At 43.5% G+C, this 25,421-nt stretch overlaps 1 protein-coding gene across 29 annotated transcripts in view; it reads left to right on the forward strand.

The window, feature by feature from the left end:
• ABI3BP (ABI family member 3 binding protein) overlaps positions 1 to 25,421 on the forward strand; it is a 235,902-nt gene that overhangs the window by 165,784 nt on the left and 44,697 nt on the right. For 23 of the 29 annotated variants that reach the window (XM_061628187.1, XM_061628192.1, XM_061628194.1 and 20 more), the window contains 3 exons: positions 1,546 to 1,620; positions 10,175 to 10,249; positions 20,101 to 20,178. In XM_061628187.1, the coding sequence (XP_061484171.1) occupies positions 1,546 to 1,620; positions 10,175 to 10,249; positions 20,101 to 20,178 (228 nt within the window). The remainder of the gene's footprint in view (positions 1 to 1,545; positions 1,621 to 10,174; positions 10,250 to 20,100; positions 20,179 to 25,421) is intronic. The other 6 variants (XM_061628209.1, XM_061628215.1, XM_061628189.1 and 3 more) reach the window with 5 other exon arrangements.

Raw genomic sequence — 25,421 nt, forward strand, 5'->3', positions numbered from 1 at the left:
GGAATATACATTATATAAATAAATAAATATAAAAACTTCATAAAATATCTATACAGTGTTATATACATGATTAGTCAAAAATAACAACCAGTTTATTCTCTTGGCAGTTGGCATGCTCAACAGATAACTGAATATCAAAGAAAAGGATGAATCTCTGCTTACCAACCAGAGCAATGTTTTTCCTTTCTTAACACACGTTTAGCCAGCTGAATAAGTCACTTTTCTTATAATACCTTATGTAAACACATGTTCACACATAATGTGCTAGGTCTTCTATTATATTCTGTCCACATAGCCATTTTTTACTTCTAAAAGATAGACTATGCTGTTTGACACAATGCTGCAAGTTTTCGTCTGTCTTAAGTGAACTTGCAGTAACAATTTGGATTGTGGCAAAGTGGGAATATAATGGATTTTTTAAGGGGGGCATACGCAACTGGTTTAAAATGAACATATTGATATCTATCTTGGTATCAGTCATATTTGATTTACTTCCATCTTTTTTCTGTGTGTTGGAATATCCTCTTTTTCAGGCCATTCATATACATTTGTAATTTGATTTTTAATCTGCGACTAAAATTTTTTGGAATTAATTTTTTTATGAACATCCACTGCATACAGTTTAGATTCTCTATCCATGAATAAATTCTCTTATTTTAACCATTAGTTAATAGTTCTCATTTGTCCTCATGTAATTCACTAACAATCACTACTTAAATCATGTTCCCTACAGAAGAGTTCTCCAAAATAACATCTGAGAAAAAAATGTGTAATATTCATGCAAGATATATTTGCTCAATTATTGTTTCTAGAAGTTTGATCATAACATTGAGAATGCCTGGGATTTCTGTTGCTGAAGCGTTCCTCAGAATGTTTGGACAGGTATACCAAGGAATACTTGAGCCAGATCTTGTTGTAAACAAAGGTTAAATTGCCAAATTGAGCTGAAGCCCAGAGCCCTAATGAGTAGATGCACTGGTAGGAACCGTTCTAATTTGCCGTTTCATACAGAAGGCTGCAGCCTTCTTTGCAAATTGATCTGCTGGAACTGCAGGGAAAAGGAGACAGTAGCTGCAGTCCTTACTGCAGGGATGGGGAACCTGTAGCCCTCCAGATATGACTGGACTACATCTTCCATAATCTCTGACCATTGGCTATGCTGGCTGAGAAGCTAGAGATTAACAATATCTAGAGAATCGCAGGTTCCCCACCCCTTTCTAAACAGCACTTACAAAGAAGGCCGTCAGCATGCCATGTGGATCCGCTGGAGGGATAGTTCAACATGGTAAACTACTTCCTATGGTAGGCTCCTGCAGTTAAGAAGAAAAGCTGCGGCCAGACTTTCTAGCAGACCCATTTGTAAGGGAAGCTGCATCCAGTCATGTGAAGTGGTGGGCTGGAGCCTTTACCTGAAAACACGCAAAAAAGTAGCACTGAAACATATTGGGATCAGCAGGGAAACTCCTAAGAGATTGTTCCTTTTCCCAAGAAGAACTAGGATGCTATAGGCACAGCTTTACATGTACTTTTATTGCTTCTTTTCAGGTAAAAAAGGGAGCCACCGTTTTCCATTGAAGCCGAAAACATCACCCAGTCCAAAAGTGTCTCAAACAAAGCCAGGTAAAAACAGCACTATTAACACTTCTTTTGCATCGTGTTTTTGACCAAACCTTCATCATTACAACTTTCTTTCTCACTATCTCATTGTTTATTAACTTATAAATCTTCCTTATAGTGAATCAGACCATTGATGCATCTACTGTAGCTCAGTCTCACTCTGACTGCCAGCAGCCACTCAGGATCTCAGGTTCTTTTCCATCATCTGCTACCTGCTTTTTTAAAAAAACTGGAGATGCCAGGGATTGAATCTGGAACATTATGCAAATCATGTGTCTTAAGAACATAAGAGGGAGTCCTGCTGGATCAGACCAAAGCCTGATCTCAACTGTGTTTTCACAGTGGCCAACCAGATGTCTATGAGTAGGAGGACCTGAATGCAGCAGGACTCCCCCACTAGTGATTCCAGGAGTGGAGATAAAAGATAGCCATCATGTTCTGGATCTTCCCTAGGATCATACTGAACATATTATCAGAGCAATATATGTAGCTTCTTCTCTAGCAAATTATGGTTAAACTTACTGCTTGAAATTTATACCTATAGAACTGAAGGTCTGGAAAGAGCCTCAAAGGCATCATGGCCAACTCAGCCCCAAGCCTATTTGCTCCCCCTTCACAGTTACATCACATAATCCAGAGTCTGGGTTCTAGACTAGAATGTGCCATTAAAAACTGCAATAGGGATAAGAATACTCGATCTTCTCTAAATACAAAACGTCAGGCAGAATCATATTTACCTGGACATCAGCCCTACTGAGTCCAATGGTACTTATTTTCTGATAAGTATATATACATACTGAAGTCAGTGGGAGGTAAACAGCTAACTCCATGTAGGATTATTCCCTGGGGTCTCAATCTCACTCACAGTTAGGCTGTGTCAGGCCCAGGATGTGACTCAGGAACCAGACCAACGGCTGTAGTTAATTCGTGTTTTATTAGGGTAATGTCCAAACAAAGACTGCGTTTTCTCATGAAGCAATACAGGGATACAGGTCCTGCGGCATTGGGAGAAAGTTGACAGAGCAAGGGACTTCTTCCCGCCTGTTCTTTAAGAAGGGGCCAAACGGGCGCGCAATCTTTCGCTCCTCCTTAACTGCCCCTCAGGTACTGCCCGCCTTCCCCCCCTTCTCTCCTGTCTTTTCAGCTGTCTGCGTGTGCGCGGTGAGGGGGGAAGCATCACCCCCTCCTCTTCTGAAGTTTCCGATTCCAGGATGGGGGATAGGGGAGGGGCTGATGGTAAACTGCCTCCCTGCTTTTCGGCTGTGAGCAGCCCTCCCTCTTTCCCCTCTTGGTCTGAGCCTGAAAGAGGGGGAGGCGTGAGAATGTCCAGGGAGGGCTCAGGCTCCCCGTTGCTAAGCGACCTTATCACTGGCAGTTCCTCTGTTTCGTCTTCGCTCCAAAGGGGGGAAGTTCCTCCCCCTTCCCTCTGCCATCCATCCGAATACTCTTCTCCCAACTCTCCGGGATCCAGCTCCCCGGGATTGGGACCCCAGCTCTGCCTTCCGACACCATCCCCCCTCCCAGGCTGTGCCCCCCTCCCCTTGTCTGGCTTGGGACAGTGGGGAAAACGTTGATGGAAAAGTTTTACCAATTCTGGAGCATGCACATCAGCTGCATCTTCCCATGATCTGTCAGCCACCCCATAGCCTTTCCAGTGAATCAAGTACTGCAGCTTGTGGCGTCTGATCCTGGAATCTAAGATCTCCTCAACTTCAAACTCAAGCTGCTCATTTACCAGGAGTGGAGCTCCGGGAGGTTCCTTCGGCCGTAACTCACTGGGAGGGGTGGCTTTCGTTAAGAGGGATCGATGGAACACAGGATGTATTTTAAACGTGTCAGGCAGCTTCAGTCGGTACGCCACGGGATTGATTTGAGTTTCTATTTCGAAAGGACCCACCCTCTTGTCTTGTAATTTTCTACATTTGCCCGGCATCTGGAGGAAGCGGGTGGACAGCCATACCTGGTCTCCCGGTTGAAGGGGGGGCCCCTCCTTCCTGTGCAGGTCAGCAACTCGCTTGTACTCCGTTTTGGCTTCGTTTAACTGCTGTTTCAGTGTCTGTTGCGCCGCTTGCAATTCCTTAAGGAAGTTCTCAGCTGCCGGTACCAGCATTTCTTCTGAGCTGCTTGGAAAGACTTTAGGATGGAATCCATAATTAGCGAAGAACGGGGTTTGTTGAGTGCTGGAGTGCAGAGAATTGTTGTAGGCGAACTCTGCAAAATGCAAATATGATACCCAGTCAGTCTGTTGATAGGACACATAACTTCGTAAATATCTTTCCAAAATGGCGTTCAAGTGTTCCGTCTGCCCATCTGTCTGGGGGTGATGGGCGGAGGAGAGTTTTAATTCCGTCTGCAACTGTTTCCACATCGCTCTCCAAAATTTGGCTGTGAACTGAGTTCCTCGGTCTGAGACTACGCTGTTTGGCAATCCCTGCAGCCGGTAGACTTCTTTTATGAATAACTTGGCCGTTTCTTTAGCCTCTAAGGCCCCTGCACAAGGAAGAAAGTGTGCCATTTTGGTAAGTAGATCCACCACTACTAAGATGGCTGTCATTCCTTGGGACTTGGGTAGATCAGTTATAAAATCCATGGAGAGGTCCTTCCAGGGTTCGTGTGGGACAGGCAACGGTTGTAACAGTCCTGCTGGTGTCCCTGTTTGTGTTTTTGTCCGCAGACAGACAGAGCAGGACTTTACATAACTCTCAATATTCCGACGCATTTTAGGCCACCAGAAGTCCTTGGCCACGTTCTGAATGGTCTTGTAAATCCCAAAGTGTCCCGCTGTGATGGAATCATGACACTGGCGTAGGATTCTGAGCCTTAATTCCCCTTCTGGCACATATCTGGCGGTTTTGAACCATAACAGTCCATTTCTCCAGTGAAAGGTTACTTCTGAGTCTTGACCTTGTCCCGTCTCCTGCTGATATTTTAGCATGTCTGCATCTTCTTGTTGTGCCTTTTTGAGTTCCTCTTCCCATGAAGGCTGGCATACTCCCAACGTTAATTTCTCTGGCGGGATTACGTACTGAGGCTGGTCCTCGGATTCACTTTCTTTGTATTGTGGCTGTCTGGATAAGGCATCCGCTCTCTGGTTTTTGGCTTGGGCATGGTAAGTAATCTGGAAGTTAAACCTAGTGAAGAACTGGGACCATCTTATCTGTCTCTGGTTCAGCTTTCTGGCTGTTTGGAGGCTTTCAAGATTCTTGTGGTCGGAGCGCACTTCAATTCGATGAGAGGTCCCCTCTAGGTATTGTCTCCAGTTTTCAAAAGAGTCCTTGATGGCCAGCAGCTCCTTCTCCCAAACTGTGTAGTTCTTCTCTGCAGGCTTTAACTTCCGAGAGAAGTACGCACAGGGGTGCAGCTCCTTCCCTTCTTGGTCTAATTGTAGCAGGACCCCCCCGATGGCAAAATCTGAAGCATCTGCTTCCACTACGAAAGGGCGGTTCGGATCAGCAAAGCGCAGAATGGGCTCAGTAGCAAACCTTCTCTTCAGCTCCTCAAAGGCCTCGGTGGCGTTCTCTGTCCATTGAAACTTCTTCTTCCCCCTTAAACAGTCAGTCAGAGGAGCTGTTAATTTGGAAAACCCTGGAATGAACTTTCTGTAATAATTGGCAAACCCCAAAAACCGTTGTACATCCTTTTTGGTGACAGGTTGGCCCCAGTCCAATATGCAGCTTACTTTCCCTGGGTCCATCTCCACGCCTTCTGCTGAGATTCGATATCCAAGGAAGTCTAGAGACTTGAGGTCAAATCCACATTTCTCTAATTTAGCATACAGGTGATTTTCTCTCAGTCTCTTCAACACCGTCTTCACATGCTGGTCGTGGTCTTCCTGGTTCTTTGAGAACACCAGGATATCATCTAAGTAACAGATTACATACGTGTCCAACAAGTCTCTAAACACGTCGTTCATGAATTTTTGAAAAATTCCTGGACTTCCACAAAGCCCGAACGGCATGACCAGGTATTCATACTGTCCGTAAGCGGTCAAGAATCCTGTTTTCCATTCATCTCCCTCCTTCATTCTGATCAGATTGTACGCTCCTCTCAAATCCAACTTCATGAAGATTTTTGCAGAGCGCAGTCGGTCCAGCAACTCTGAGATCAGGGGCAGCGGGTAGCTGTTGGGGATGGTGATCTGGTTCAATGCGCAATAGTCGTTACAGGGTCTGAGTTCCCCCCCTTCTTTTTCACAAACAATAGTGGCGCTCCAGCAGGGGATTGTGAGGGGCGTATGAATCCTCGCCTCAGGTTTTTATCCAGGAATTCCTTCAGGGCCTCCCTCTCATTCTCTGTGAGAGAGTAGATTCTCCCTGATGGGATGCTGGCTCCTGGCACTAGGTCAATCGCACAGTCGTAAGGGCGGTGGGGGGGTAAAGTCTCTGCCTCTTTTTCATCAAACACATCTTTGAATTCTTCATACTTTGGCGGCAGGGTCACTTGCTCGATCTCTTGCACTGCCCCCGCTAAGGTGTTCTTGATTCCTTCAGGTTGACAGTTCTCCTGGCAATACTGTGAGGTGAACCACACCACCGCCTCCTTCCAACTTATTGTGGGTTCATGCTTTGCTAGCCAGGGCATTCCCAGAATCACCTCAAAGTTCGAGAGATCTGACACGTATAGCGAAATGAACTCTTCGTGCCCAGGGATTTGAAGTTTCACTTCCTCCGTGGCTTGTGTCACCCCTCCTGACTTCAGGGGTCTCCCATCGATAGTCTCCACAGCTAGGGGAGCGTCCAGTTTCCACCGGGAAATTCCATGACGCTTGACTAACTTTGCATCAATAAAATTTGTGGAGGCTCCACTGTCAATTAAGGCAGTGGAATTAAACACCACTCCTCTGGAAGTTGTAATCCGAATAGGCAAGACCAACACCCCCTTTGAGGGAGGTTGGATCGTTGGGGGGCCTTTATACAACGCTGCCCCCAGTCCACCGGCCTGCACGTGGACTGGGTGTTCTAGTTTCCCGACAGCTCGGCTTTCCCCCCTTTCAGTCCACAGTCTCTGGCCACATGGCCCGGCTTTGAACAATAAAAGCATAAACGTTCCCGGCGTCGTCTTTCCTTTTCTTCTTCCGACAGTCTTGGCCTAGCCCCTCCCTGTCCCTCAGTTGCATTACCTGCCATCCCTGCAGTGGGAAGGGTCTTGTTGCGGGATGCCGAGGCTGAGTATCTCGGGACCTCCTGCTTCCTTTCCAGGCACCTTCCTTCCATCCGGTGATCTATCTGTAGGCATAGCCGGATGAGCCCTGGTAGGTCAGCGGGGGGGGAGGTCCTGGCCAACTCATCCAGGATTTCAGCATTTAATCCACTCCAGTACATAAACATCAGGGCAGCGTCATTGTAACCAGTTTCCTGGGACAGAATTTTAAAAGCGTTAGTGTACTCGGAAACAGTCCCTTTAGCTTGCTTCAGAGCGCCTAGTTGCCGCGCTACTGTTTCAGCCCTTTGCGGGTCTTGAAACATCTCGGTCATCTCCTGTATAAATCCTCTGTACCTTCCTAAGACAGTATCCTTTCTCACGAGATACGGAGTCACCCATTTTGCAGCTTCTCCCTCCAGGAGGCTAATCACGAAAGCTACTTTAGCCCCATCGTCTGGAAATTCCGTGTGCCTGACATCCAGATATAACTCACATTGAGCCACAAAGGTTGCCAACTGATCACTTTGTCCCGCTTATTTTGGGGGCAATCCAATGGGAACCTTTACTATGGCAGCTGGAGGGGCTGTTCGCATCTGGTCTATCGTGGCCTTCAAGGTTTGATTATCCGTCTTCAGCGCCTTGACTGCTGCTAGCAGGGCTTGAACATCCGTCTGCAAATCAGCTACCTTAGTCCTCAAGAGTTCCACTTCTTCCGTCTCAGAAGTGGGGTTCGTCCCCCCCGCTGCTCCCTTTGACATCTTGTCCCAGTCAAGTGAAGAGAGCGTTGAGGGTGATTTAGGTGGCTCTGTCGAGCTGTCAGGCCCAGGATGTGACTCAGAAACCAGACCAACGGCTGTAGTTAATTCGTGTTTTATTAGGGTAATGTCCAAACAAAGACTGCGTTTTCTCATGAAGCAATACAGGGATACAGGTCCTGCGGCATTGGGAGAAAGTTGACAGAGCAAGGGACTTCTTCCCGCCTGTTCTTTAAGAAGGGGCCAAACAGGCGCGCAATCTTTCGCTCCTCCTTAACTGCCCCTCAGGTACTGCCCACCTTCCCCCCCTTCTCTCCTGTCTTTTCAGCTGTCTGGGTGTGCGCGGTGAGGGGGGAAGCATCACCCCCTCCTCTTCTGAAGTTTCCGATTCCAGGATGGGGGATAGGGGAGGGGCTGATGGTAAACTGCCTCCCCGCTTTTCGGCTGTGAGCAGCCCTCCCTCTTTCCCCTCTTGCTCTGAGCCTGAAAGAGGGGGAGGCGTGAGAATGTCCAGGGAGGGCTCAGGCTCCCCGTTGCTAAGCGACCTTATCACTGGCAGTTCCTCTGTTTCGTCTTCGCTCCAAAGGGGGGAAGTTCCTCCCCCTTCCCTCTGCCATCCATCCGAATACTCTTCTCCCAACTCTCCGGGATCCAGCTCCCCAGGATTGGGACCCCAGCTCTGCCTTCCGACAGGCTGCAGAAATTGCCATCTCTGTCAAGCTGAAATTGGATAACAACTTTGCACACTTGTGCACCAGACAGTCAAAATCCCTTGATTTTTTTTAAAATAAAGTGGAGGTCTAAATGAAATTAAAATGGGGAAAGGAGCCAGTACAATTTGAGATTGCAGACCACAATAACTTTAGGTAACCTTATGTTTGAGGTTAGATGATAGAATATTGGCTTCTGATTCTCATGGTGTGTTTGATTTTTCTCACAATCTATTTCCCTCCAGAGCAGATTTGGGGAGGGCATGGGGCAAGTGCAAGGAGAGTGGATGGCGGGGAGGAGTGCCATTACATAACCAGAAATCCTTGTGTTGATGGAACAAGTTAGTTGGGTACTGCTCTGAGTAACTCCCACCAGTTCTAGGACCATCTGGAATTAGTACTGCTATGGAATTGCAGGGCAGAATGTGTGGTTTCCAAGAAGTCTTGGTGTATTTCAGAAATTATGCTGTTAAAATAGTGAGATGGGAAATAGGCCTTAGAGGTTTATTTAATAGGGAAAGAGTTTAGTAGTTATAATTCAGCTCTCCTTTTCTGTGGATAGATTATTTGAATGGAATGTGACAGCGCAATATTTACATCTTATATTAAAGCATTTCATTATCTGGCACGTTTGTCTTTCAAAAGAGCTTTGTATATATGAAAAGATTTCCTGGAGAGGTTTGAAGCAATGTTGAAATACAGTAGAACTGATTTACATTCTGTGGAGATTGGAATTCTAAATAGTGTCATTTTTTCCACTATATCATAGTCTGAAGAAGGCAACTCATGAGTGCCCTTCTTAAAAATAAACATTTGTTTCAATACATTAGCCATATGAGAGTGTTTATTCTCTGAGACAATTGACCTTCTAAAAGCAAGGCTAAGGCACGTGCAACTATCAAACTACAATGGTGGAATGAAGCCCTGGCTTCAAGAACTAAAGTGCCCTGTCTTTGTGAGCAAATAGTTCCTATTGACATGAGTTCCTTGTGCAGTGTCATCTTGTATTCAAGTTAAGGATATATATTCATAATCATAGGAAACCTGAGGGAACCACTCAGGCATTTTCTTTTTTTTAGCACATTTATACGCTGAGCACTCTTAGAACTCCACCCTTCAGAACTTCCTTCTCATTGTGGGAAGGTATATGAGGAAATTGGAGCCACCACGTGCACCCCCACCCCATTTCTACACGGTTAATTCCCTCTCACATTCGGTTGATTCGTGTGCGGGTTCTTAATAACCCTAGTTGCAAAGAGGGAAGGAATTGCAGTTTCTTAGGATGGGCAGAATTTGAACCTTTTTTTTAGCACAGAGAATCCACAGCCAAAGGCAATGCCCCTTTGTGTAAGCTCCTTTATTGACTCATGTTGGGAGGAGGGACCAACTTCTGGAAATAATTGAGCACTTGTCCTAATTATGTTCTAATTAAAAATGATGAGAAACCTTTTTACTGTAAGAAGTGCTTAATAATAGAAGCAATTACATCAGCAGTGCTGGCTTCTCCTTTTCGCTGGAGGTCTTTATCTGTTGGAGATGTTGTGAAACATGTATCCTCTATAACAAAATATGATTTCCCCCCTCAAAAATATTGTTTTATTCAGATGCAAATTTATGCAGACTTACCTAATCATTGAACAATTGACTAAAACTCATGCTGAGATTTCTTAAGCAGAAAACACCTCATTTTAATGTGTTCCTGCATTCTTTTCTTAATTCATAATCTTCAAACAGGATCAGGCTTGTTTTCTTTTTTTTGTTATCACTTTCTATGCCATTATAATCAAACTTGTCTTTTCTTTGTTAAGAGTGTGTGTATATATCTAATTCTGCATTCTTATATATTTTGTTTGCCCATGGCAAGACTGACGCATGCATTATTGTGCAGACATACACATTTCTGTTCCAGGAAAACTTCTAAAAGTATAACAATCATGGTTATTTTTTCAGTTCCAAAAGAAATGCAGCCTCTTCCTTCCAAATCTAAAATATCTTCAACCACAGACATCCCACAGGCTGGACCTGGTAAATAACTTTATATATCACAATCCTAAATAATTCTGTTTGGTAGCTGTACTATGATCTGAAAATCTTTATTTTAATTTCATTGTTGTAAAGAAGCAGATACTCATTACAAAAGGACATCTTTCAGACTGCTTGGAAACAGTGACAACACTATCAAGATTAACATTTATTTATTTATTTATATTTAACAGAATTTCATATACTGATTAATTGTAAAATGCCTATAAATAGTTGAGCTAAAACATAAAATATACATTAAAACCATCAATTAAAATATCAGAAGTTAAAAAGTAGACTTAAATAAATTCAAAATAATTCAAAATATACATAAAATCATTAGTTAAAATATACATTATAAAAATATTGAAATGCATGAGAGCTTTGCGTATCTGGGTAGATTTGCCTAAACAAAAATGTTTTAGCAGGCGCCAAAACAGTACAGTGAAGGTGAATTTTTAATGTCGGGAAGGGAGTTCCAGAGTAAATGTGCTGTCCTGCCCAGAGTCTGAGACACGAGACGGAAGCGAGGCTTGGTTTAATTCTCGTTTTATTAGTGCGATGGTTACATCCAAAGCAGTGCGCTTCATAAACCTGTCTACTCTGACTCACTACTTACCCTAACTAGCCTAACTAAGCAGTCTGTGCAGTGTGTGGGGAGAGTTGACTCAGCACTGAAGTCGGGGTGAATACCTGCTTAAGTAGGGAAGGTCTTCACCCGTAACCGCTGGCTCCTCCACAGTTCCATCCTCTGAGAGTCTCTCTTCTTGCGCCTTCTCGTGCGGGGTAAGGGGGGCGAGCCTCGGCCATCCCATCCGACAGTGGGGCTTCGCTAGGTGACGGCGCAACCTCAAGGAGCGGGAAGCTGGTTGGTGGGGAATTGTTTGAAGTGTCAGGCAGGGATTCCGATGTGGGTGGGGATGGCGCACACAAAGGATCGCTTCCCAATGGCTCAGACAGGGAGCTTGCAGACAGGGCGGGATCTGCCTCAACAGGAGGGATGGGCGAGAGAGCCTGTGGGCTGACAGAGCCACCCTCCTACAACGTTCCCAGGGGCCTCGTCCTCATCTGACCCCTCTTCCTGATCTAACTCCTCTTGCGCCTAGGGCGCAATGTGTGCTTCCACACTGAAAGAGCGATTCCAGAACAGACATTGTCTGGCACTTGTAAAGTGTTGGTTCCACAAACTAAAGTGATCAAGTGGGTGTATGTGGCGTAAGGTGATCCCTCAAGTAAACAGTCCCAAGCTATCAAGGGCTTTATATACTAATAGCCTTGAATTTGACCTAGTAACAAATTAGTAGCCAATGCAGATCTCTGAGCAGAGGTGTAATATGCTGACAGGGTTTCATTCTGGTCAGCAATCATACTACAACATTCTGCACTAACTGGAGTTTCCAGGCCATGTGCAAGGGAAGCCCTACATAGAGTGCATTGCAGTAATCCAGTCTTGAAGTCACCAATGACTGAACTACTGTGGTTAAGTTCTCCCAGTCTGGTTACAGCTACATCTGTAGTACCAGCCATAGCTGGTAAAATTTATTTATTTATTTATTTATTAAATTTCTATACCGCCCCATAGCCGAAGCTCTCTGGGCGGTTCACAACAAGCAAGACAGCAAAAATACAATTAAAACCATATATAGAACAATTTAAACATACTAAAATACAAATATACTAGCATACTAATATGCTAAAAATAAGTTGAGATGTTAAAATGTTAAAATGTTAAAATTAAAATTATTAAATTATTAAATTTATTAAAATGCCTGGGAGAAAAGGAATGTTTTAACCTGGCGTCGAAAAGATAATAATGTTGGCGCCAGGCGTACCTCCACAGGCACATCGTTCCATAATTCGGGGGCCACCACTGAGAAAGCCCTTTTTCTGGTTACCATCCTCCGGGCTTCCCTCTGAGTAGGCACCCGGAGGAGGGCCTTCGATGTTGAACGAAGTGTACGGGTAGGTTCGTATCGGGAGAGACGTTCCATCAGGTATTGTGGTCCCAAGCCATGTAAGGCTTTATAGGTTAAAACCAGCACCTTGAATTGAGCCCGGAAACATATAGGCAGCCAGTGCAAGCGGGCCAGAATCGGTGTTATATGTTCGGACCGCCTGGCCCCTGTTAACAATCTGGCCGCTGCATTTTGCATGAGCTGCAGTTTCCGAACTGTCTTCAAAGGCAGCCCCACATAGAGCGCATTACAGTAATCTAATTTAGAGGTTACCAGAGCATGAACAACTGAAGCGAGATTGTCTCTATCCAGATAGGGACGTAGCTGGGCCACCAACCAAAGTTGGTAGAAAGCATTCCGTGCCACCGAGGCTACCTGAGCCTCAAGTGACAAGGATGGTTCTAAAAGAACACCCAAACTACGAACCTGCTCCTTCAGGGGGAGTGCAACCCCATCCAGGACAGGATGAACATCCACCATCTGGTCAGAAGAACTACCCACTAACAGCATTTCAGTCTTGTCTGGATTAAGCCTCAGTTTGTTAGCTCTCATCCAGTCCATTGTCGCGATCATGCACCGGTTCAGCACATTAACAGCCTCACCTGAAAAGGACAAAAAGGAGTAGAGCTGCGTGTCATCAGCATACTGATGACAACGCACTCCAAAACTCCTGATGACCACACCTAGTGGCTTCATGTAGATGTCAGAAAGCATGGGGGATAGAACTGACCCCTGCGGAACTCCATACTGGAGAGCCCAGGGCGCCGAGCGATATTCCCCATGCACTACCTTCTGGAGCCGACCCGCCAAGTAGGAGCAGAACCACTGCCAAGCAATACCTCCAACTCCCAGATCAGCGAGTCTCCCCAGAAGGATACCATGGTCGATGGTATCAAAGGCCGCAGATAAATCAAGGAGAATCAACAGAGTTACACTCCCCCTCTCTTTCTCCCGACAAAGGTCATCATACAGGGCGACCAAGGCTGTCTCTGTGCCGAACCCGGGCCTGAAACCCGATTGAAATGGATCCAGATAATCGGTCTCATCCAAGAGTGTCTGGAGCTGATCCGCAACCACTCATTCCAGGACCTTGCCCAAGAATGGAACATTTGCTACTGGCCTATAATTGTTAAAGTTTTCTGGGTCCAGGGAAGATTTCTTCAGAAGCGGTCTTACTACCGCCTCTTTTAGGTAGTCAAGAACCCTTCCCTCTCACAATGAGGCATTCATCACTTCCCTGGCCCAGCCGGCTGTTCCATCCCTGCTAGCTTTTATTAGCCAAGAGGGGCAAGGATCCAATACAGAAGTGGTTGGATGCACCTGTCCAAGCACCTTGTCAACGTCCTCAAGCTGCACCAACTGAAATTCTTCCAATAAATCAGGACAAGGCTGTGTTCCGGATACCTCCTTTGATTCAACTGTTATAACATTGGAGTCCAAGTCCCGGCGGATGCAAAAGATTTTTTCCTGGAAGTGTTTAGCAAATGCATTACAGCGGGCTTCAGATGGTTCTACCATGTCCCTAGGGCCAGAATGTAATAGTCCTCGGACAATTTAAAAAAGCTCTGCTGGACAGCAGATGGATGATTTAATAGTGGCAGCAAAATATTGTTTCTTTGCCGCTCTCACTGCCCCTAAATACGACTTGGTATAAGCACTTACCAGTGCATGATTGCATCCATCAGGAGTTCGTCTCCATCTGCACTCAAGCCGCCTCCTATATTGCTTCATTGCTCTCAGCTCCAAAGTATACCATGGAGCTGTATGAGCTCCACACAGGAGAGGGCGCACAGGAGCTATGGTGTCAACTGCCCGGGTCATTTCTGTATTCCACAGTTCAACCAGGGTTTCGACAGGAGCGCCAAAAGGCACTCCTAGCCACCTGGGCTTCCAGTGAGAAAGCTATATCCAGAAGCACCCCCATACTGTACATCTGCTCCTTCAGGAGGAGTGCATCTCCATTCAAGGCAGCCAATTGACAGATTTCTCAGACATGGGAACCACTCACCCACTGTGCCTCCATCTTGACAGGATATTTATGCAAAATTGCCTGAAAAGTCCAATATAGTTGCATTTAATTTCAGGAGAGAGAGAGTTAGTAAAAAAAATGGGGATAGTTCAAAAGAAGCTATGAGTCAGGAAGACCAATGATTCAGAAGCCTAGGTTATTTCAAAGCCACTATAATGGCTGAGCCAGTAGGCTCAGATAATATCTACCTCTGATTAGAAACAGCACAAAACAAATCAAAAAGGATTCCTGTGTGATTAAACAACATAGTCTGGGAAACTAAAGTTTCCTGTATGAAGTGAAAGTCATGTCTAAATGAGGGGGCATGGGCAGAGCTTGGAAGATTACTTTTAAAAAGTAATAAATTACAGTTACAATTACATGGCCCAAAAAGTAGTAATTACCATTGCGATTGCAATTGCTCTGAAAGTAACTGATTACTTTACTTTTGTTCAAGAGTAATCACTACAATTACATTTCAATTACTTTAAAAAATGCCTACAAGGTGCTGGCCTTGGCTGCTGCACATCTGAGTAGCCTAAAGCAATATTAAAAATAAACACATACATACAGAGGTAGTAGAATAATAATTTTTATCCATACGATAACAATGGTGGTCTCTCTGCTGGTAAGGGAGGTGGGGAGGGAGGCAGAGGCCACTACTTAGATCTTTAACCGTCAAACCAAGTGCACCCTCCCCACTCAGCCAGCAAGCATAATCTCTCTCACTTAACCACCTCCTGGACCTTGCCCTGCCACCAACTAGGGGACACTCACCCAAGCAAACATTTTTCCCTGAGATGCAAAAAAGTTAAAATACTGCAAATGCAGTACAGTAGACAGAGAGGCAAACACAGAAGAAGAGGAATTGGAGAGATTTTACGCAGAAGTACAGGAAGAAATTGATCACACACCAAAACAAGATGTGCTGATAATCATGGAGGACTGGAATGCAAATGTAGGGAACAGAGAAGAACTAGGAATTGTGGGAAATTAGGAGACAGAAATGAAGTAGGAGAAAGACTGATTGAATTCTGTGAAGCCAATAATTTGTTTCTTGCAAACACATTTTTGGAGCAACCGAATGACCACTGTACACGTGGACATCACCAAATGGTCAATATAGGAATCAAATTGATTATATAATTGGTAGCAGAAGATGGAGAAGTTCCATACTTTCTGCAAAAACAGGACCAGGAGCAGACTGTGGTACAGATCATGAACTGGTCGTATTGAAAGTCAGAGTAAAGCTAAAGAAGACCAACAAAGCAATCGTAATGCCAAAATACAATTCAAAGAACACCCCAGAAGAATATAAAGATCAAATAGGGAACAGATTTGAGGGTTTAAACTTAGTTGACAGAGAACCAGAAGAACTATGGATTGAAGTCAGAGACATTATCAGGGAAGAATGCAAAAAGAGAATACCTCTAGTTAAAAAGAGAGAAAGACCTCAATGGATGATGGAAGAAACTCTTAAAATGGTTAAAGAGAGAAGGAAAGCAAAAGGAGATCGAAACATGGTCAGAAACCTAAATGCAACAATACAGCAACTAGTATGTAGGGACAAAGAGAACTATTATAATAGTTATGGTATATAAATAAAAGAGGACAACTAAAAAGGAAGAACAAGAGCCCTATTCCAAAAGATTAGAGACATGAAAGGAAAATTTCTCCTGAGGCTTCCGGCAACTGGTTTTCAGAAGCATGCTGCCTCTGACTAGGGTGGCACAGCACAGCCATCATGGCTAGTAGCCATTGATAGCCCTGTCCTCATGAATTTGTCTAATCTTCTTTTAAAGCCATCCAAGCTGGTGGCCATTACTGCATCTTGTGGGAGCAAATTCCATAGTTTAACTATGCACTGAGTAAAGAAGTACTTCCTTTTGTCTGTCCTGAATCTTCCAACATTCAGCTTCTTTGAATGTCCACGAGTTCTAGTATTATGAGAGAGGGAGAAGAACTTTTCTCTATCCACTTTCTCAATGCCATGCATAATTTTATACACTTCTATCATGTCTCCTCTGACCTGCCTTTTCTCTAAACTAAAAAGCCGCAAATGCTGCAACCTTTCCTCGTAAGGGAGTCACTCCATCCCCTTGATCATTCTGGTTGCCCTCTTCTGAACCTTTTCCAACTCTATAATATCCTTTTTGAGATGAGGCGACCAGAACTGTACACAGTATTCCAAATGCGGCCGCACCATAGATTTATACAACGGCATTATGATATCGGCTGTTTTATTTTCAATACCTTTCCTAATTATCGCTAGCATGGAATTTGCCTTTTTCACAGCTGCCGCACACTGGGTCGACATTTTCATCGTGCTGTCCACTACAACCCCGAGGTCTCTCTCCTGGTCAGTCACCGCCAGTTCAGACCCCATGAGCGTATATGTGAAATTAAGATTGTTTGCTCCAATATGCATAATTTTACACTTGTTTATATTGAATTGCATTTGCCATTTTTCCGCCCATTCACTCAGTTTGGAGAGGTCTTTTTGGAGCTCTTCGCAATCCCTTTTTGTTTTAACAACCCTAAACAATTTAGTGTCGTCAGCAAACTTGGCCACTTCACTGCTCACTCCTAATTCTAGGTCATTAATGAACAAGTTGAAAAGTACAGGTCCCAATACCGATCCTTGAGGGACTACACTTTCTACAGCCCTCCATTGGGAGAACTGTCCGTTTATTCCTACTCTCTGTTTTCTGCTTCTTAAACAATTCCTTATCCACAAGAGGACCTCTCCTCTTATTCCATGACTGCTAAGCTTCCTCAGAAGTCTTTGGTGAGGTACCTTGTCAAACGCTTTTTGAAAGTCTAAGTACACTATGTCCACTGGATCACTTCTATCTATATGCTTGTTGACACTCTCAAAGAATTCTAGTAGGTTACTGAGACAGGACTTTCCCTTGCAGAAGCCATGCTGGCTCTGCTTCAGCAAGGCTTGTTCTTCTATGTGCTTAGTTAATCTAGCTTTAATAATACTTTCTACCAGTTTTCCAGGGACAGAAGTTAAGCTAACTGGCCTGTAATTTCCGGGATCCCCTCTGGATCCCGTTTTGAATATTGGCGTTACATTTGCCACTTTCCAGTCCTCAGGCACGGAGGAGGACATGAGGGACAAGTTACATATTTTAGTTAGCAGATCAGCAATTTCACATTTGAGTTCTTTGAGAACTCTCGGGTAGATGCCATCCGGGCCCGGTGATTTGTCAGTTTTTATATTGTCCATTAAGCCTAGAACTTCCTCTCTCGTTACCACTGTTTGTCTCAGTTCCTCAGAATCCCTTCCTGCAAATGTTAGTTCAGGTTCAGGGATCTGCCCTATATCTTCCACTGTGAAGACAGATGCAAAGAATTCATTTAGCTTCTCTGCAATCTCCTTATCGTTTTTTAGTACACCTTTGACTCCCTTATCATCCAAGGGTCCAGTTGTCTCCCTAGATGGTCTGCTTTGAATGTATTTATGGAATTTTTTGTTGTTGGTTTTTATGTTCTTAGCAATGTGCTCCTCAAATTCTTTTTTAGCATCCCTTATTGTCTTCTTGCATTTCTTTTGCCAGAGTTTGTGTTCTTTTTTATTTTCTTCATTCGGACAAGACTTCCATTTTCTGAAGGAAGACTTTTTGCCTCTAAGAGCTTCCTTGACTTTGCTCGTTAACCATGCTGGCATCTTCTTGGCCCTGGCGGTACCTTTTCTGATCAGCAGTATGCACTCCAGTTGAGCTTCTAATATAGTGTTTTTAAACAACTTCCAAGCATTTTTGAGTGATGTGACCCTCTGGACTTTGTTTTTCAGCTTTCTTTTTACCAATCCCCTCATTTTTGTGAAGTTTCCTCTTTTGAAGTCAAATGTGACCGTGTTGGATTTTCTTGGCAATTGGCCAGTTACATGTATGTTTAACTTAATAGCACTATGGTCACTGCTCCCAATTGGTTCAACAACACTTACATCTCGCACCAGGTCCCAGTCCCCACTGAGGATTAAGTCCAGGGTTGCCGTCCCTCTGGTCGGTTCCATGACCAACTGGTCTAGGGAATAGTCATTTAGTATATCTAGAAATGTTGCTTCTTTGTCATGACTGGAACACATATGCGTCCAGTCTATGTCTGGGTAGTTGAAGTCACCCATTACTACCACATTTCCTAGTTTGGATGCTTCCTCAATTTCATATCTCATCTCGAGGTCTCCCTGAGCATTTTGATCATGGGGACGATAGATCGTTCCCAGAATTAAATCCCTCCTGGGGCATGGTATCACCACCCACAACACTTCTGTGGAGGAGTCCGCCTCTTTTGGGGTTTCGAGCTTGCTGGATTCAATGCCTTCTTTCACGTATAGAGCGACTCCGCCACCAATACGTCCTTCCCTGTCCTTCCGATATAGTTTACGTCCAGGGATAACTGTATCCCACTGGTTTTCTCCATTCCACCAGGTCTCCGTTATGCTCACTATATCAATGCTCTCCTCTAAGACCAAGCACTCCAGTTCTCCCATCTTGGTTCGGAAGCTCCTAGCATTAGCGTACAGGCACTTGTAAGCAGTGTCTCTCTTCAAGTGTCTTTGGCACTTGTGGTTTGGCCTGTGGTAATTTTGCTCTTCTGAATTTATATCCTGTGCCCCTGCTCTCACAATGCCTACTTCTAGGCCTACCCCTTTTAAAATTTCATCATTTCTTTGGTCTTTATCCCAGGGGGGAGGTTTATTCCGAACCGGACCTTCCTCAGCTCCTGCCTTTCTTCCAAAGAACGCAACGTTGCATAAATGCTTCACTTCCCTTTTTTATCCTCATAATAACCCTGTGAGGTAGGTCAGGCTGAGAAACAGTGACTAGCGCAATGATCACTCAGTAAGCTTCAAGGCTCAGTGGAGATTTGAACCTTGTCAGATGCCATACTGTACTGGCTCTTATCCAGTAATGGGTAAAGATGAGCCTCAGAGAGCCACCTTCTTAGCCACTGCTGTTGACAAAGGCTTTAAAGAGGCTCTAAAGGAAGACAGCCAAATAGCAGAGAAGTTAACAATGCAATCCTGTACATATCTACTCAGAAGTAAGTACCACTGAGCTCAGTGGAGCTTACTCCCAGGTAAGTGAGAATAGGTTTGCAGCCTAAATGGATTATTTGCATCAGTATTGCCTGCAGATGTTGCCGAGGGAAGTGAGAGGGCCATATAATCTGATGTGGCCTAGTGCAGTGTAGATAATAAGAATTCCCACCTTGCTGTAATTCATGGCTGTTTTTTCTTCAGTAAACCAATAACTTTTATGTATGAATATGTAGTTATTTCCCTTTCAAACTATGTATTTTTTAAAAAGTCTCCATTAAGAAGATTTTGCTATCATTATATAGCCACAAGAATGGCTGTACACTATAGCCAGCGTGGATTTTTCACATTCTGCAATGATAATGTTGCTTCCTCCCTGCTACAACAAGGTTAGCACAGCACGTCTTTTTTCTATTATTTGGGCTGATTGCAGGTGTTGCCACCACTCACCATATGCTCAGAGGCACATGTTACCAAATTCCTCCAAGCTACACAGGAAATGGATTGGACTGTGAAAGACCAACCCAAATTGTGTTTGCATTTTGACAAATTTGTAGGGCAGTACAATATCTCAGAGAGGAGGTCAGGTCTCCTGCCCCTTTGGTGCATTCACTATAGCTGCCCAATTTCCCTGCTTTTTAAAGTATGATAGAAATATCTGTTGGCTATAGGTACGTTCTTAAACCACAAGGTTTTTTGCCTATTAGTGAATATATATATGTGTGTGTGAGATTAATGCTTATAGCTCTCTGGAATAATCTGGGCACATTCCAATGTAGAACAAATGGTTGCATTAATTTTCTCTGTTCTCTCATGATGTATCTCAATTTTTTCCCCCCAGCAGAAATTACTTCATTCTCTCAAGGTCCTATCACTACCGTGATACCTCATGCTCCTGAAAAGGCAAAAGCAACTCTGGGTAATCATATTATTTGCTCATAGTCATGTTTTTCTCTTAATTCTGGCAGGCAAGGCAATTCCCTGGAGAACTTTGCGTCATATCCTTACAACTAATAACTAGCCTCTCTTTCCATATACTCAACTGCCCTTTGGCACAAAATATGCAATGACTGTTCATCTTATCATGAAGAAATTATTAATCTGTGACATTTCCACATCATTTTCAGTCTCTGAGTTCCAGAGACAGCAAAATTAATTTTGCTTCAACACAATTTCTATATGAAAGTCATTCCATTCCTTTACAAAAGGAGGCACATATTATCATGATCTGCCTTGGACTAAAGTACAATTTGACTTAATTGGATGTGATGTACTTTGCAGGAATATTTAGAGCAGACTACAAATCAGCAAAGTATTTATTTATTATTTGATTTATGTCCCGCCCTTCCTCCCAGCAGGAGCCCAATTATGGTATCATAAAGGCTGAGGCTGCCATCGTATACATTAGTACAATCCTATATGTATATTCAGAGGTAGATTTTTCTAGCTCCCTCCCCATACGGGGTGAGCAGAGTGGATCCTGAATATGACTGCTCAGTCATGGATATAGCTGCTGATCTACTCAACTGCCTCAGTCCTTCAGCCAGGACAACTGAGTCTGTATCCACCGCCCATGTGCAGATCCATGACTAGAGGCTTCCAGATTTCACAGTCCTGCCCTCGTTGCCATTTGCCAATCGCCATGGGACTTTCAGTTTGGTTTGGTTGGAAGACACCTGTGCGTGAATTTGTTTTATGTGGGGAGATCAGCACACAATGATCAGCACACAATCTTGACACAAAAAGGCTTTGATTCAATGGCATAGATACCACGACGATTGGAAGTCTTTTATCTGCTGCAGCTTCATCTGCCTTCACAGTCATTGTAACATACACATTGTTATCCTCTGCCTGTTCTGCCATTGAGGACATTCTTAGATCATTCTTTGTCTGGTTCCTCTCCCTTGACCTTACCACCATGGGTGATCCTGCTGGGTGTACATGATACCCAACGGCATCGCTCATAGGGTTCATCGGAACATGCAAGCCCACTCACCACTACAAGTTAACGATCCAGTGAGTGATCTAAACATAGACTGCCTCATCTCTCTCCTTGACTGGATTACTGCATCCAGTGGGGTCATCACTTAGCAGTCGCAAAAGACTATTGAATTTTGGAACATGGAATATATGGACATTGCTGGACAATACAAATAGTGAACGTCCTGACTGCCATAATCACAAGGGAGTTGAGAAATAGCAGCACTCCGAGAAACTCGGAGAGCAGGAGAAGGACAATTGAAGGAAGAAAAAGGTTACACCTTCTTCTGGAAAGGACTGCCTGAACAAGAACAATGAATACATGCTGTAGGCTTTGCTATTAAAAATAATCTTGTGAAGCTCTTGTCAGAAGTTCCTACTGGCATTAATGAACGACTTACAACTCTCCGGTTAAAACTTGCCAAAAACCAGCAGACAACTATTCTAAGGGCTTATGCACCAACATTAAATGCTGATGAAGACATCAAGGAAATTTTTTATACCCAGCTGTACACCATCTTATCAGAGATACCTAAGGAGGATAAAATTATTCTCCTGGGTGATTTCAATGCAAGAGTTGGGAGTGATTTCGATTTTTGGCCAGAAACCATTGGGAAAAAAGGAGTTGGCAATAGCAACCTGAATGGAATTCTACTTCTGACTAAATGTGCAGAGCATAATCTTGTTATTACAAACACACTCTTTTGCCAAAAAAAAATAAATTTAAAACATCATGGTAGCACCCTTGGTTGAAACACTGGCATCTCCTGGATTACGTAATTGTCCATGCCAGAGATTGTCATGATGTACTCCTCACTAGGGCCATGATGAGTGCTGATGAGTGCTGGACAGATCACCGATTAATTTGATCCGTTGTTCCTCAACGTAGGTTCCAGGGAAGAAAACCAAGGCATACAATGAACATTCACGCCCTTCAAGATCCTATTAAGCGAGCTTGCTTTCAAACAACTTTCAAGAAACATCTACCTATGGAACTCCCTGAAAACGTCGAGGAACACTGGATTAAACTGAAGACTTCCATTACTGCAGCATGTGAACAAACTACTGGATACGAAACTAAGAAATGTCAGGATTGGTTTGATGACAATGATAGTGAGATTGAACGTATCATTGACAAGAAAAGGAAAGCCTTCTAGAAATGGCAGAAAGACATTAACTGTGCTGCTAAGAAAAAACCTATGCCAATGCAAAGGCTGAGGTCCAAAGAAGAACTAGAGAACTTAAGAACGTCTGGTGGATAAAGAAAGCTCAAGAAATCCAGCATTTTGCAAATGCTCATGCTGCATGGGACTTCTTTAATGCCACAAAGGCCATCTATGGACCAACAAATTGTGGTACAAATCCCTTACGTTCAATGGATGGTACCAAAATTCTTAAGGATAAAGAGTCTATTGCACTGCATTAGAAAGAGCATTACCACAACAATCGTAACTCTATTGTGGCTGGTGAGGTTTTCTCGCAAATTCTACAACAAGAAACTAGAAACGAGCTTGCAGTATCCCCTAATTTGGATGAAGTCAGTAAAGCCATTAATCAAATGAAGAATAACAAAGCTAGTGGACCTGATGGGATTTCTGCTGAAGTCTTTAAAGAAGACTTCACAACTGAAGAGTGAATTTACACAACTACTTCATAAGCTCATTGAAAAAATCTAGATGAGGGAGGAGATCCCGGGAGACTTTAGGGATGCCATAATTATCACCCTTTTTAAGAAGGGTGATAGAACAGATTGTGGGAACTATTGAGGCATCTCTTTTTTTGCTGCTGCAGGTAAAATCCTTGCAAGGATCCTCGCAAATCGCCTCCTACCTATCTCAGAAGATATCCTCCCCGTATCCCAAAATGGTTTCCGCCCTTCCAGGGGGACAGTGGACATGATCTTCACTGCATGACAGCTTCAAGAAAAATGCCGGGAGCAGAATCGACCTTGATATATGGCGTTTATTGATCTGACTAAGGCCTTTGATACTGTGAATCGAACCACTCTCTGGACCGTCCTTTTGAAAACTGGATGCCCTGATAAATTTGTGCAACTCCTTCATGACAGCTACAATCTTGGATAACAATGGCTTTCAGAGCGATCCATTCAAAGTTGGATCAGGCGTAAAACAGGGATGTGTCATTGCTCCGACCTTATTTGCTATTTTCATTGCTATGATTCTACACCTTATTGAAGGGAAACTTCCTACTGGTGTGGAAATCATATATCATATCTGTTCATATATTGAACAGATGTATGATTGAAAGATTGAAAGCTTTTTAATCTCAGTAGGCTGAAAGCAAAAAGTAAGGTAATTACAACCTCTGTTGTAGAACTTCAATATGGCAATGATAATGTAGTCTCCGCACATTCAGAGAAAGATTTTCAAACTATCCTAAATGTCTTTGCAGAAGCATATGGAAAGCTTGGACTCTTGCTTAATATCAAAAAACCCAAAGTGTTTCATCAATAGGTGCGAACTAGTTCCTCTGTAGCACCGTCAATCCAGTTTAATGGTGCGACGATGGAGAACATTGATCACTTCCCCTATCTTGGCAGCCATCTCTCTGTAAAAGCTGACATCGATGCTGAAATTCAACATCATCTGAGCTCTGTGAGTGCCACGTTCTCCCAAATGAAGCGTAGAGACCAAAATGCTTATTTATAAAGCCATTGTATTACCGACCTTACTGTACGCCTGTGAAACATGGACCATTTATAAACGCCACTCCCAACTTCTTGAAAGATTCCACCAGCGCTGCCTCCGGAAAATTCTACAAATTACTTGGGAAGACAGACGGACTAATGTTAACATTTTAAAAGAAGCAAAGACTACCAGTGTGGAAACAACGATCCTTCAACATCAACTTTGCTGGACTGGCTATGTTGTTCAAATGCCTGATCACTGTCTTCCAAAGCAGCTACTTTACTCCCAACTTAAGGATGGAAAATGGAATATCGGTGGACAGCAAAATAGGTTTAAATATGTTCTTAAAGCTATTCTACAAAAATGTAACATGAGCATTGAGACCTGGGAAGCTTTGGCCCATGAGTGTCCCAATTGGAGGTCAGCTATTATCAAAGGTGCTATGGACTTTGAAGAAGCATGAGTAAAGGGCAAAAGGGACAAACGAGCTAAGCGGAAGGCACGTCAAGCAATTCCTCATCACAACTGTCTTCCATCTGGGAACCTATGTCCTCACTGTGGGAGGCTATGTGGATCTAGAATTGGCCTCCTTACAGTCACTTACAGACCCACCATTAAAGACTTTATCTTGGAAGACAATCTTAATTGGCCATAAGTGATCGCCATTGAATGAATGAATTCAGTGGTAGGCTTCACTGAGTTCAGCAGACTTACTTCAGGTAACCATGTATCCGATTGCAGCCTTAAACTGGGAGTAAATATCATCAGTGAACTAAATGGCACATCTGATGCATAGGATTGCCCTGTGAGGCTGTAGCATAAAGCAATATATTCATATGTGGTGGGAGCAGGGAAACCTTACAGCAGATAGACCTTGGAAATTTTCCTGCAGCAGTCCCCCACAGTCAAGGAAAATATGTTTCTGTTCAATTTCATAAGCAGTGAGTCTTGTCATTAGTGAATGCTGCTGCTATAAAAATGTCACATAAAGTTCTGGCTACACACATATGTTCTCCCCCCCCCTGCAGCCTAAGTAGTTTATTGTGGTATAAAAACCTACTTTATGAGGTGCATGAAATGAAGAGAGAAGGTGGTGGGTATATATTTTTATAGTTTAAAAGTTTCTTGTAAACCACATAGAGTTTTTTTGCAATCAAGTGGTATATAAATTTTGTTAAATAAATAAAAAATATAGACATACATGGTTTTGAGTACAAAGAAGGAAAGCACGACTTAGATGTGTTCTTATAATATGTTATTGTGGGTTATGAAGAAATGCTGATAATTTGGGCATGAAACATAAATACAAATCATAATCAAACTGTAATCTGCATTTCCTTGAACTTACAAACATGCTGTAGTGCTAAATCAATGGGGCACTTATATAACTGTGGCTGCAGAAAGAAACATTGCTCTTCTTTCTTGAATAAAGTGGTTGGATCTTAAGTTTCATGCAGGATGAGTGTGTGGGCAGATTTAAGGTCCCTTTTCTCACATCCATCTCAGCACAAACAAAAATATCCAGCCATGTAAA

Source organism: Rhineura floridana, chromosome 5 (assembly GCF_030035675.1).
Source record: "Rhineura floridana isolate rRhiFlo1 chromosome 5, rRhiFlo1.hap2, whole genome shotgun sequence".
Classification (NCBI taxonomy): Eukaryota; Metazoa; Chordata; class Lepidosauria; order Squamata; family Rhineuridae; genus Rhineura; species Rhineura floridana.